Source organism: Eretmochelys imbricata, chromosome 22, assembly GCF_965152235.1.
Source record: "Eretmochelys imbricata isolate rEreImb1 chromosome 22, rEreImb1.hap1, whole genome shotgun sequence".
In the NCBI taxonomy this organism is placed as follows: Eukaryota; Metazoa; Chordata; order Testudines; family Cheloniidae; genus Eretmochelys; species Eretmochelys imbricata.
Genome location: NC_135593.1, coordinates 13196679 through 13211330, shown reverse-complemented (window position 1 = coordinate 13211330; position 14652 = coordinate 13196679). Strand labels below are relative to the sequence as shown.

The 14652-nt window shown below is 43.4% G+C and overlaps 1 protein-coding gene across 6 annotated transcripts in view; it reads left to right on the top strand.

Annotated features, from left to right (window-relative positions):
• TECTA (tectorin alpha) overlaps window positions 1-14652 on the top strand; it is a 66096-nt gene that overhangs the window by 5330 nt on the left and 46114 nt on the right. For 5 of the 6 annotated variants that reach the window (XR_013348578.1, XM_077839658.1, XM_077839662.1 and 2 more), the window contains 4 exons: window positions 3177-3310; window positions 5098-5385; window positions 13244-13381; window positions 14412-14577. Coding sequence is in view for 5 of the 6 variants with exons in the window: in XM_077839658.1 (XP_077695784.1) it covers window positions 3177-3310; window positions 5098-5385; window positions 13244-13381; window positions 14412-14577 (726 nt within the window). In the remaining variant the exon portion in view is untranslated. Of the gene's footprint in view, window positions 1-3176; window positions 3311-5097; window positions 5386-13243; window positions 13382-14411; window positions 14578-14652 lie in introns of those variants that run through there. The other variant, XM_077839661.1, reaches the window with a different exon arrangement.

Genomic DNA, 14652 nt, shown 5'->3' with positions numbered 1-14652 from the left:
TCATGTGCATGGAAAGCCTTGCAAAATTCTACTCAGATACTTGTATGAGAGCAAGTACAGTAGCAGGGTAATTTATTTTTAAATCCTAATACCGAGGGGCAAACAAGTAGATTTTTGTGCCTTGCCTGGTAAATATACATGATCATTTTGCATCGCTGACATTTATGCACAGCGAGGGACAGATCCTCAACTCATATAAATTGTCATAGTTCCACTGAAATTAATGGAGCTAGGCCAATTTACATCTTGCCCTTTCGGTTTCAAATATGAAAGTCAAAATAATCAACAGACTAAAGAGTCTCCGCACATTTCTGAGCTCTTCATGCAGAATTCAGGAGTATGGGATGATATCACAATTGTCATGAAAGCAGGACTTTAAAACATTTCTAGAGTTTGGACAGTTCACCTGCCAGACAAACTTATGCAGAATGAAAGGCAGGTGGGTAGAAAGAGTCTGCGGAGAAGTCAAGCTACCACACAACTGTGTGCTAATTTACTTTTGTTAGAGCTCTGACTTGGTTTGTGGAGTCATCCAAACTCCAAGTCTTAGGTGTATCCTCATTGATATTCCCTGTGGTTTATACAGCTTTGAGGAAACATTTATTAAGATCATTCACTCTACAAAACTTCCATCCATGTTTTGTTTGTGTTTTTTCCTTGTGTAGTTTTGTAAAAGGCACAGGAAAATCTCCAGAAGATTTCTTGTTGCTCTCTTTTTTTTAATTTAAATTTGATTTCAAGAGGGTCAAGAACAGTGGACTGAGGCCAGTCTTGGGTAGATGGGTTTGTTTTTGTTTTTTTGTCATGCTAACTCAGCATATTCACGTTACACGACTGATTTAATTTCTTTGGGGGAGATATCCTGGTCTTGGGGTTAAGGTTTAGGTCTATGTGGCTTGAGATCTTGGTACTGATGCCTGCTGTTTCCCTTGTGTGGCTACGGGCAAATAATTTAACCACTGTGCTTCAGTTTCCCCACCTGCAAAATGAGGATAATAATCTGCCTGAAGCTCAGGGCATTAAGGCTAGATTCCTTTGCTAGCCAAGCCTGTTGGGATACTTGGATAGGAGAGGCTATACGTGCAGAGTTAGACTCCAATGCTAGTGCTTAAAAAGTGATTGCTTAAAAGGTTGTGCTGAGTATCACCCTTTTTAAAAGAAAAATCTATAATTTATAGCTGTGACCTCAGATGTAATAGCCTGCTGGATACATTACAGCTGTGAAATGACTTATTTTACTACCTGGCAACAGGATATTTGCGATAGCCCTTACAAAATATGTATATAAGTGTAGTCATACATTCAGGATTCTGTCACACACCACTTAAACTCTCTCCAGCATGAAAATTAATATATATACACACACACACTTTTAAAAAAAGCCCTTTTTTGACTTTCAGTACAGGTATTTTTCTTTTGAGCTAGAAAGCTGTATCGGTTAGAACCTTCATAAAAGGGTCGGCTTCCCGTTGTCCCTATTATAAACCAGATTCTAGTGAAGGACATCTTAAAAGGTACAACAATCGAACAGCTTATACTTGCACGGAATGGGAAGAAAACCCACTGCATCTTTAAAACCCAGGCTCAGAGCAATCACCCGTCAGCTAGCAACCTCTGAAATTGCAGGTTAGGACCTAGAAGATAAAAGAATGTCCTGAATCAACTTAAACAGAGATGAAATTGTTTTGAGTCTAGCTCTTTGGGTCAGCACTGATTGAATATAATGAGGACAGTCCATTTCTTTTCTAGCTAAGGAAATGTGTGTTCCCTCTGTGGTAGATCACCTCATAGGGCTAAATAAATGGAGAATTCTGTTATAACAGATGTCTGCGAGTGGCACAGGATTGGCTGCATAGTTCTTTCTATAGAGGCATAATCCGCGATTGTAGACCTAGCAATTAGATCAGGTGGGAAATGGGGTTTGTTCCCTGTGGAAAAATTCGCTGAGCATGCTTAGTTTTTGTCAAAATTTTCAGTGGAAAATTTCAACTTTTTCAACAAAACAATCTTTGGCTAAAAACTGTTCTTTAATTTTTTCCGTCAAAAGATGTAGGGGGAAAAGAAGCTACTTTCTGTGCAATGTTTAATTTAATGGAAAACCTGATTTCAGTGGGAAATTTTTGATTAAACTGGCCTAGCAATAGCATCTCAGGCTTTCCCCTAGTATCCTCTCATAAGCTAAGCAAGGCCAGGCCTGGTTGCTATGTGAATGGAAGAGCTCAAAGAAAAAGGCAGAGTGCTACAGGAAGGAGTGTTAATTCAGCAGATGGAAAAGGAGGACTTGTGGCACCTTAGAGACTAACCAATTTATTTGAGCATGAGCTTTCGTGAGCTACAGCTCACTTCATCGGATGTGCATGTGCACCGATACAAGGACTCCTTTTCTTTTTGCGAATACAGACTAACACGGCTGTTACTCTGAAACCTGTCAATTCAGCAGATGTCATTATCCATCTATCTTAGGTATGTATCTGGCCCCCATTACTGTGATATCAAAGCTCCTCACAATCTTTCATGTATTTTTCCCTACACACCCCTGTGAGGCAGGGTGGTGCTGTTAACCCCATCTTACACGTGAGAAACTGAGGCCTAGAGAGGCTAAATAACTTGTCCAAGATCACAAAGGAAGTCTGGGGAGAAGCAGAGAATTAACCCTTGGTCTCCCGAGTCGCAGGCTAGCATCCTAACCACTGGACCCTCTTCCTTATTGTTCTTCCCTCTGAGATAGCACTGAACTAATGCCCCAGCTATTGTGTTAGGAGACACTGTCCTGCTGAAGATGCTAAATACGATGTAAAACAGAGGCCTTGACCGTTTAGGGGTCATGAAGGATCCTGTAGCTTTTTATACAAGGGAAGTGACATCAAATCTTATGCCTGGCCAAATTCCAGTTTGGGTAGCGACGTTCCACCAATACAAAATCCCTCCTGCAGCTGCAGTTGTAGAGACTATTCTTTTCACCCCCTGTTCTAAACTCTTGCATAGTACTGGGGCATGTTATTAACCAGCTGCCATTCTCACCCCAGAGGTGGCTGCATTTCAGTAGTGGCTGAAGTACAAAGTATGTAAAGAGCATCAGGAGGTGTGATGCTATGGGTCTGATCCTGTACCATTGCAGTCAGTGGGAACAGGACCAGTCCTTATATAATTATAATAACTATACTGTCCTCTTCCAGCTCAGTCCATGGAGATTTTGTATCCGTTCTGGCAGAATGATACGAAAACCCCCAAAGTGGATGATGGAAGCTCCTCTGAGATTAAGCTGTCCATCCCGTTCATCTTCTTTGGAATCCCATACAGGAGCATTTATGTAAGTGGAGGAGCAACTCTGTGGCAGACACTGCTTTTTTACTCGTTTCCCCCTCATTAGTAGCTGCGTTTGAAGCACACTCTCCCAGTGTTCAAGACATAGAAGATTTATTAGTACCTACCTGACAAGTTCTTAGATTTCATGAACTGATAGGTTTTATGATTAAAAAAGTCAAAGGTGTATTTAATGGGATAATGTTCACGGGAAAGGAGTATAAAAGGCAATAAATTACCTTTGCAGGTGATTAAATGCCAAAGCTAAGGCCTTGATGCCATGAGCATTATTCCAGATGCATGACAAGAAACAAGAACATACAGAGCTGCAGGGGGGGAAAGGATTCCTTCCACCCTCTGGTGGGTGCCTGAGAAAGTTCTGGGCTGGTCCTGCTGCTTCCCATTGGCATCACAGGAAGCCAGGCATGGGAGAAGGATGCCTGCCAGGCTGCGCTAAGAAAGGGTTAATCTCGCTGCATCAAAAGTGTGTTCAAGATGGGACCGAGTCAGCAAAATTTGATCCCGATCTCAAATTCAGGGATTTTCCATTCAGGTATTGGGCTGAGCCCAGCCCAGGCCAACCCTGTCTGGCACAACAGCGGGATCTGAACGTGAGACCTTGGTGCACCAGCCATTCCAAGGGGGATAAAGACCCATGCTCTCCCTGTGTCAGTGATATATGCATAGCATGTGCACAATACAGTCATTTCCTGGAGGCTCGGGATAATAATCTCAGTTTTTATTTCAGGTGGCCTTTGCCAATTCCCACGTATAGTAGAACCACTTGCTGCCATTGTCTGGTGTCCAGCATGTGGGCTGGGGTCACATGACTTACGAGGAGAGGCTGAGGGAACTGGGGTTATTTAGTCTGCAGAAGAGAAGAGCGAGGGGGGGATTTGATAGCAGCCTTCCACTACCTGAAGGGGGGTTCCAAAGAGGATGGAGCTCGACTGTGCTCAGTGGTGGCAGATGACAGAACAAGGAGCAATGGTCTCAGGTTGCTGTGGGAGAGGTCTAGGTTGGATATTAGGCAACACTATTTCACTAGGAGGGTGGTGAAGCACTGGAATGGGTTATCAAGGGAGGTGGTGGAATCTCCTTCCTTAGAAGTTTTTAAGGCCCGGCTTGACAAAGCCCTGGCTGGGATGATTTAGTTGGGGATTGGTCCTGCTTTGAGCAGGGGGTGGGACTAGATGACCTCCTGAGGTCCCTTTCAACCCTGATATTCTATGATTCTGTGGTTCTCTGACACCAGTGTCCCCAATGTAGTGCTGAAGACCTGGCACTGACGGGTTTGTGCTTAACATAACAGATATTGAGCTCCCTGGAAGTGTTTGGGTCAAATGAGTCCAGTACCGAGGACTCAGCAGCACTGCTTGCTAAGGATTTGATTTACCTGAATGCACCCAGTGACCTGGGGCCAGTTACGTCGGGCACAAAATCTCCTTGGTAAATAATTCTCCTATGATGTGGATCCAGAGAGGCTCATCTCAAAGAACTGTTGCGGCTAAATAACCTTCACAGTTTGATCTATGTGGGGTTGTACCCTCTGCAGTTCCTGATCTCTGTCTTCCTAGCCCCAGCTTAAGATCTTCCATAGCACAGGCCTTGCTCGCTTGAGCAATGAGAGACCTATAAGTACCTAGATGGATAGGCCTATTTCCATCACATAATTGCATAAACCAGCCTTCACCAAAATCGCCATCAGCACAGGTATAATTTTAAGATGACAGTTCTCCGCTTGCAGCCAAGGCTTTGGTTGGCTTAAATCAAACGGTTCTCCTCTTTTTCTAGGTCAACAACAATGGCGTGATTTCTTTCAATGTGCAAGTCAGCCAGTTCACCCCAGAGCCTTTCCCCCTTGCAGATGGCCGGGCCTTTATTGCTCCATTTTGGGCAGACGTTCACAATGGAATCCGAGGAGAAATCTACTACAGGGAGACCATGGACCCCGCCCTGCTGAAGAAAGTCTCCAAAGACATCAGGAAGTACTTCAAAAACTTGCCCTCTTTCTCAGCCATCTGGCTCTTTGTCGTCACCTGGGAAGAGGTCACCTTCTACGGAGGCAGCAGCACGACCCCTGTAAGGGCAAACGTTTCAATCTCTTCGCTTGTGTGATGATATTAGAAAGGTGTTGTTTTCTGAAGCAGGAATAGCGGCTGTCAGGTCTACACGCTATAGACCTTAGCGTAGTGATGTCGGTCTGGAGTTTGAAGGGGTGTGATCCTGACCGACAGAGCAATGCCATCAGAAACCCCTAGTGGAGGTGCAGTTATGCTGTATAACGTCTACCAGCACAGCTTCTTTCTCTTGGCGGGAGTGGTTTCATTATACTGATAATAAAACCTGTCCACACCAGGCATGCTATGCTGGGGTGGTAAACAGGCATTCCTACACTGGTAAAGCACTCCTGTTGTAGACATGGCCTTAGTTAATGGGCAGATGGATGAAGTAGGACTCAAGAGACCTGGGTTCAATTCCCAGCTCTGCCACTGACGTCCTGGGTGACCTTGGGCAAGTCACTTAATCTCTCTGGCCCTCAGGTCCCCACTGGAAAAATTAGGATAATAATCCTTCCTTTCTCCCACCCTTAGTCTGTCTTGTCTAGTTATGTTGTGAACTCATCAAAGGAAAGATTAATTGTCTCTTAGCATGTGTTTGTACAGCAGCTAGCTCAGTGGGGCTCCAGTCTCTTTCGAGGACTTTATTCATATTACAGTAACAGCTAATTATTATTATTACATACTGATTAGATATGAGAGTGGAGTCTATTTTCTTATCCATGCCTTGCTGTGTGGCCTTGATCAAGTCCCTTCAGCTTCTCTGTACCTCAGTTTCCCCATCTGTAAAATGGAAATCATACTTAACTGCTTTGCAAGGCGCTTCAGAGGTTGGATTCTGCACACTTTATAAAGAAGGGCCAAATATTTATTAATTGAACACTGATTCAGGGCTTTTTCTTTAAATAGGGACAGGATACATTTGTTCCCTTTGGGGGGCTGTGAAACTCTCAGAGGTTGCAAACCTCTAATCCCCTGTCCTTTAGTTTTTCCAATTTCAAGACAAGTTTTTCTAGTTGTAGGTGTGGGGTATTTGAAAACTGCATTGGAATTGTTGGCTGTCACTTTCATTTGTAAGTGTTTTCCTGAACTGCTTTCAAGCTAGGGAGCTCTGTAGGGAAGCCTGCGATCAGAGTCAGTCAGCAGACAGACGGCTTAGAACAAGGTGGGGTGAATTGTGGTTCCTTGTATAAGGGAGCAGCCTGCCTTGTCTCTTGCTGGTTTTGGGTTGTTTTGTGTTAGGGTTCTGGAGTCTAAGAAATAAAATAGCATTACCCTGCAACCTTCTAGGCACGGTATATATGTTTTTATCTTTGTGTGTGTGCCATGAACATAACAGTAGTATTCAGTCCTGTGTTCTGTATAGATCCACCTCCCAACAGCTGCCCTGGCACAAACAAGAGCCCTGCACAGTATCTTGAATGTGAATGTTTGTGTCAGGTGAGCCTACAGATGTTTTTATTACAGTAGCTTCCCCGTAGTGGCAGGCACTGTACAGGCATTTAGTATAGGCCCTGCCCCAAAGAATTTACAGGTTTATATCCTGCTTCCGAGATGTGATCTGCATGGGTGGGCCCCCTTTGACTTCACTGGGGCTCTGAGTAGGAGGAAAAGTCTGTGTGCATGGAGAGCATTGCAGGATCAAGCTATAGGGTTGTAAATTCTTTGGTAATTTTACTCAATGAGTATACAGCACCTAGCACAGTGGATCCTCTAGGGTAAGTAAAAGACAAAGTACAACGGGGGGTGAAAGAAACAAATGGCTTGTGAGGGCAGGAAGGATGGGAGACTTGAGCTTTTCATTCTAATCTTTTCTCCCACTCACTGCCATTGTCCATCTTATTTTTCCCCTCACTGGATTCTGTAATCTCTCCTCTTCCCCCTCCCCCCCCCCCCCGGCTTCTCCCCCACCAACGTCCACCCTGAGTTAAAAGTGAGCCAAATAATTTTTCAGCTAGAATCAAACGTCCAAGGCCACATTGGGTTCAAAATTAGGCAAAGCAAGTTCTCTTCTCCCTAACGGGCTCCAGAAGTGAAGCTGCTTCTTAAGAAAACTCTCATATCCAGGAAGCCACAATAAATTAATCTTTGGCTGAAATCTGCTCTCTTAAAAACCTGTGACTGGGGACAGAAAATGGGGACCTTTTTGGGGCCACAAAGGACTTATGGGTTTTTATTGTGGCTGTGGCTGGATTTATTTCTATGCCATGTTAATCAGAGCGAGCAGTCAGGACGTTTCAGGAGAACGAGTCGAACAGCTGCTTTGAAATCCCAAATAAATGTAGGAAATCAAAAAGATGGGGGGGCGGGGGTAGGGGATAGCTCGGTGGTTTGAGCGTTGGCGTGCTAAACCCAGGGTTGTGAGTTCAATCCTTCAGGGGGCCATTTAGGGATCTGGGGCAAAAATTGGGGATTGGTCCTGCTTTGAGCAGGGGGTCGGACTAGATGACCTCCTGAGGTCCCTTCCAACCCTGATATTCTATGATTATTGGCAGCATTATCACAATGACAATCAGTGCAGTAAAAGATGTATCATAATTGGTCATAAAACCCTGCCAGTGATTTGGCTGGATTAGCTGCTCTTTAATTCCATGAACACAAAAGAATCTGATCTCTTAAGAAGTCAGCTATGACAAAGAGCCCTGTTCCTTTCCATTTGTTAGGGTTGTTTGAAATTTAATGCATTTTTCCAATCTCATTGACACACAGTTCCAAAGTGTTTTGAGCCAGAAGCAGTACTGAGATCCCTGTACTGCTGGGAAAATTGCACACAATGCAATTTATTTTGGTATATAGCATCCTTCCTGTACAATATCAGAGAATGCGTTTGATTTACCTGTAAAATAGAATATGCAACTTTTGAAGGTGAAATTCACCCCAATGCAGAAAACCTGTGCAAAACCTTCTTAATGCCTGGTTTGAAGAGTGACTCAGAAAAAATGGCATCAGGGATTAGAGACAGGCCAAAATTTTCAGCTGAAAACTTTTTCGGCCAAAAATGCAGATTGGGAGGCACTGAAACGCTTTGAGAATTTGTGTTCATATTGCCGAATTATTTTGGTCAACACCTGTCTTCTGCCCCCCACCTCCACCCCACAATTGAATTGTTTCCTTTCAACATTTTCTAAATGAAACCTTTTGATTTTGGTTCCGAATGATGTTTCGTTTCGAAATTTTGTTCCATTTTGTTAAAAAAAAAAAAAAAGTTTGAAAATATTGCAGTCAAAACATTTTTGTTCCCTTTCAATGCAACTGTTTTGTTCAAGCCAAAAATGATTCCTTCCTCCCCCTCCGCCCCCATTTTTTGATTCATGAAAAATTTTGAAAAATCGTGGTTTCAGATTGAACTGAAATAAAAAATTGGGGGCGGGGGGGCAGCTGGAGCGGATTTTCAGGATTGCCAGTGAATCGAAAAACCAGTTTTTCACCCAACTTTATCTGGAATTTCATGTTTATTGTGATTCTGGATCAAATATCCTCAACTGACAAGAGGTTTCTCCTGCCAGTTAGTGCTGCAAACTTCAGTCCTGAGATTCAAACGGGGAACTTTCTGTCTGGGTACATCATTTCCGATGATAAGGGTTCTGCTGGCCACACTGGACCTCAGCGACGTCTGTGTGCCCTCATCTTCAGTGGGTTTGCACAGGTTTAACTGACTAGAACTTTAGTTTGATTATTTTAGTAATAGCATGGCAGTGCCTGGAGGCCTCAGCCAAAATCAGGGCCCCATGTGCTAGGCGCTGTACATACCACTAGTAAGAGCCAGCCTCTGCATCAGAGTTTATAATCTATATAGACAGGACAGACAAGGGGTGGGAGAAAGGAAGGATTGTTAATCCCCACTTGCCAGAAGTGGGAAGTTCTGCAGCGATTTGCTGAAGGTCACATAGGGAGTCTGCGACACAGCTGGGAATTGGATCCAGATCTTTTGAGTCACAGGCCGCAGGAGCAGCCCTCCTCATCTGTGTAGAATGTATGAAATGAATGGGGCCCAGCTCATGCTCTCTTAGCTCTGCTGGCTTTGCAGGGGTGGACTCCTGCAGCCCTCAGAACCCCATTGACGTGAGTGGAGCACCACACAGGTGCACCCTTCACCCTCTGTGATCAGCTGTCAAGGTCGGAGCTTCATTTTTGTCTCTAAAGCCAGCAGATCTGGCTCTGAATTCTCACAGGGAACCAAGCCTGAATCACGGAAATGTAGAGCTTGAACAGACCTCGAGGGGTCAGCTAGTTCAACCCCCCGGCAGGACCAAGTAAACCTAGAACACCCCGACAAGTATTTGTCTAACCTGTTCTTAAAATGATGGGGATTCCACAACCTCCCTAGGGAACCTGATCCAGTGCTTAACTATCCTTATAGGTAGAATTTTTTTCCTACTATCTAACCTAAATCTCCCTTGCTGCAGATTATGCCGATTACGTGTTGCCCTACTTCCAGTAGGCATGGAGAAAAATTGATCCCCCTTCATAGCAGCCCTTGTGATATTTGAAGACTATCAAACCCACCCACCCCCACTCCCCAGTCTTCTTTTCTCAAGACTGAACAGGCCCATCTTTCTTAACCTTTCCTCATAAGTCAGGTTTTCTAAAGCTTTGATTGTTTTTGTTGCGCTCCTTTGGATTCCCTCCAATTTGTCTACGTCTGTCTTAAAGGGTGACACCCACAAGAAGACACAGTACGCCAGCAGAGGCCTCACCAAGGCCAAGTAGAGCACGACAATGACCTCCCACAAATCATTGACATCAATTGGAACGTTAACACTGATTTCCCTGGAGGTACAATTGGACCCAGTGGGAGTAAACTGGTTGGGTAAAAAGGTGCTATTTTTATGTAAACCCTTTTAAGGCAGACCTACACCTTAAGGTCCTGATCTAGTGTCCTCTGATGTCAATGGGATCTTTTCATTGACTTCAGTGGGCTTTGGATCATGCCTGCTCACGACTCACTGGGGTGAATATCACTTTTATGGAGCTGGCTGCACTTAGTGGAAAATCACATCCTGAGAGGAAGATTTTTTTCCCCCATCACGTTCTGCATTCCTACAGGCACTGCAGGCTATAGATTTTATGCCTTTTAAGTTTCATACCTTGCAGTGTTGGAAATTGAGTTGGCAAAGACCAGGAAATATACTGGCTGGGTTAAAAAAAATTGACTGTCAGTATATAAAAAAAAAAAAAATCAGTAAAAATGTCAGTTGAAGTTAGAAAAGGGTTTCTTTTCCACTCTGGAGTGGGTTTTCAGATTTATTGGGCATGCTTTATCCCTGATCTAATGCCATTAAAGACAGTAGCTTGACCTTCTCCATCACATGAAACACAAAGTGCTTGTCTTCGTCTTCAGCGCCATTCCAGGCGTATCCCCTGCCTACCTGTCATCTCTCATTCACTATCGAAGTGTCGACTCCCACCGCCGATTGGCCAATGGTGCCAGCCTCCATCATACACTTGTTAAATTTTCATGCAGTCGCCCATTCTGCCCTTCCCGGCTGGGAGGAGCTCTCCATTCACATCTGCAAAGCTGCCTCGTTATCCTTCTTCAAACTCTCCGTTGTTGTGATGCCTATGAAACTCATGACAGTGGTTAGGCCACTGGTGTTCTGATCCCACAGCCTATCGTGCTGACCAGTGCTGTCTCACTGTTTCCTTGTACTCTTCCATCGGCCTGTCTGCAACCATCTGTTGCCTCTTGTCTTATAATTAGACTTTAAACTCTTTGGGGCAGAAACCACCTTTGGGTTCTCTCCTTGTACAGCATGGTGGGGTCCTGGTCTGTTACTGGGGCTGCTGGAAGCTACTACTACACAAATAATAATAACAATAATTAATAATAAACCAGAATGAATGTGGGCCTCTGGCTTCTTTTTAAAATGATGGTCTAAACAATGGATTCACTTCAAACAGAAAATAAAAATGGCATGAATTGACTATCAGAAGTCTCTACAAAACCAATGACAGGTTTCAGAGTAACAGCCGTGTTAGTCTGTATTCGCAAAAAGAAAAGGAGTACTTGTGGCACCTTAGAGACTAACCAATTTATTTGAGCATGAGCTTTCGTGAGCTACAGCTCACTTCATCAGATACATACCGTGGAAACTGCAGCAGACTTTATATATACACAGAGAATATGAAACAATACCTCCTCCCACCCCACTGTCCTGCTGGTAATAGCTTATCTAAAGTAATCGTCAGGTTAGGCCATTTCCAGCACAAATCCAGGTTTTCTCACCCTCCACCCCCCCACACAAATTCACTCTCCTGCTGGTGATAGCCCATCCAAGGTGACAACTCTTTACACAATGTGCATGATAATGAAGTTAGGCCATTTCCTGCACAAATCCAGGTTCTCTCACTCCCTCACCCCCCTCCAAAAACCCACCCCCATACACACACAGACTCACTCTCCTGCTGGTAATAGCTTGTGCTGGAAATGGCCTAACCTGACGATTACTTTAGATAAGCTATTACCAGCAGGACAGTGGGGTGGGAGGAGGTATTGTTTCATATTCTCTGTGTATATATAAAGTCTGCTGCAGTTTCCACGGTATGTATCTGATGAAGTGAGCTGTAGCTCACGAAAGCTCATGCTCAAATAAATTGGTTAGTCTCTAAGGTGCCACAAGTACTCCTTTTCTTTTTACAAAACCAATATCACTTTGACATGCTCCCTTTTACAGTGAGCCAGATCCTCTGCTAGTGTAAACTGGCATAGCTACCTAGATTTCAGTGGACCTCTATCAGCTCACATCGGTTGAGGCTCTGGTTCTGGATGACTCAGTATGTTTTCGTGAGTCATCTGGACTTTTTAACGTTACATGATGATATGGTGCACTACTTTAGCCACTTTTCATGCAAAGATCTCAAATCATTTTTCCAGACCTTGGTTAATTAGGCACACAGAATCCCTGTAAAATAAGTGAGGGAACATACATGGTCAATTTCACTCACCACTGAAATGCAGCCAACTCTTGGGAGGAAAGCATGACTGTTAATCAGCATAGAGTTACCAAAGTAGAATGGTTTAGGACAGGAAGTGAAGGATACCATGTCCAATTAGAAATGCAGGTGGAATTTAGATGGGTAAGGTTGAATTACTTCAGGTGGAATTTGCCAGTAGGCTCTTAGGGGCAGATGTTGCATCCCTGGAAATATAGTTGCACGATTAGCTCATGTGGACCCAGGTAGGATAGGGCTTTATGGACAATGCTCTGGGATTCTATGGTCAAGAGCTCATTTTATATCCTCTTTAGAAGATGACAACGTACCTCCTAGTATGGGGTGCTGGCTTGTTGCTGAATGAATTTATCTGAAGTATTTATAGTTAAAAAATGAAGAATTGTTTAAAAACAGTGTGAAAGTTGTCAATAAATTTTTGCAGATTGGTCTGGGATTCCTGCAGCTTGGGAAAGCAAGATTTCCTTGGGTACAATACACTTTGACTGTTATAGAAGCCATTGTTAATATTATTATAGCATCCAAATGGGGAAAGTAACCCAGTAAGATAACATTGTGGTGAATAAAGCTGAGATAGAAGAATGCTAAGATAACAGGTTGTAGCAATCCAAGCCCAGCTGATTGCTTTCTCAGTGCTTGTTCTCATGCTGCCATCTATCGGTGCTAAAATAGATCACGGATTTAATCTGTCTCCCATGGTGTCCCAGATGGAATCATGCTCTGGAAAGCTATGGATGCAGTTAAGGGGGATTGAATCAGCTGTTGGATAGCATCCTATACCATGCTTAACTTTTGCTGTTTAATTATTAATCTTCCCTATTGCATTTCGTATGGGATTGATGCAGAAGAAGGCAGCGCAGAAAAATGGCGCAAAAGATGTGGGAGTGGCAATCTCACTTTGTGAATTTGCCTGTCTCTGTTTTAAACAGGTGAACACCTTTCAAGCTCTCCTGATTTCAGATGGGGTGTCCACGTTTGCAATGTTTAATTATGAAGAAATCCTGTGGACCACTGGAACAGCAAGTGGGGGAGATCCTTTAACTGGACTCGGTGGAGTGATGGCCCAGGTAAGGCTCCTGCTGTGCATCTTCACAATCATCTTTGTTTATGCTCTAACCTCCAACCTGTCCTTGTTATGACAGTGTCAGCAGAGAAATATGATCTAGTGAAGACGTGACCCGCCTTAACACAGCATGGCTTTTGTCTTCTAGTGGCTAGACCAGGTCGTGTAGCTTAAACACACGAGGTTCATGCTTTTAGATCCAGAAAGCTCAGGTTCACTCCCCAGAGATGATCCGTCCGGGGTCTGTAGATCATTTGGTTCACGGGGCACTTGCTGGTGAACGGAGGAGACCTGGCTGGTCACGTGGTGCTGGTTTTCTTTCTTCTTCCCAGACTGAAGGGGAAAGAGAAAGGATATGAAATGAAAAGCAGAAGGAAACTGTGTGTTTTACTCCTTTTGATAAAAGTTAAACACCTAACATTGTAAAGGTAGCTAAAAATACGTGAAATGAAGAGCTGGCTGAAAAGAAACATTTTTTTAATTAAAAAAACCTCTCATCCATTCATCTCCATCCATCTACTCGCATGCCCTTTTCCTTTCCATTTTCTTTCCTTCCTTCCTTCCAAAAATTGTTTGGCTTTGCATTTAAAATCAAAAAGAAAAAGTAAGTTTGTTTTGTTTCTGAAAATGTTTGTTTTTGAAAAAACAAAACAAAAAATAATTTTCAATTTTTGTGTCAAAAACAAGCAGACAAATAAAACAACCACGAACGAAAGATTTCCTTTTGGCCAAATAGCCTTTTTTGTATTTAAAATACGGTAATAATAAAAAAAAGTTTAGGTTAAAAAAATATGAATCAGTTCCAATTAGTTTCCCAGTGTGACTTTTCTATGTACAGAGTTGCTGTAGCTGCCACTGGGATCTTATGTGATCACAGTTGAGAGGGGAGGTGAACACAAGATAATCAACAGCAAAATTTACAGACAAATCGGGGTTATTAACATCAGTGATGGCAAGAAATATGAGACAGAACAGACTTAAGGGAAGGGTGGTCTCTGTGTTTTCAGGTGAATTTTGCTCTTTCTGTGTTCCAGGCAGGATTCAACGGTGGAAACAGCACCAATTATTTTAGCATTCCTGGGTCCAGAACCCCAGAGATAATCAATGTTGAAGATACAACCAATGTAAATGTCCCTGGACGCTGGGTATTCAAAATAGATGGGAGAGAAATTGACCCAGCCAATGGCTGCAGCCTGAGAGGTAAAAATTGGTTCTTTCATGTCTTTGAAATTTACCATATAACACAAGACAACCCAGTTTGAAAGTTAATGACCA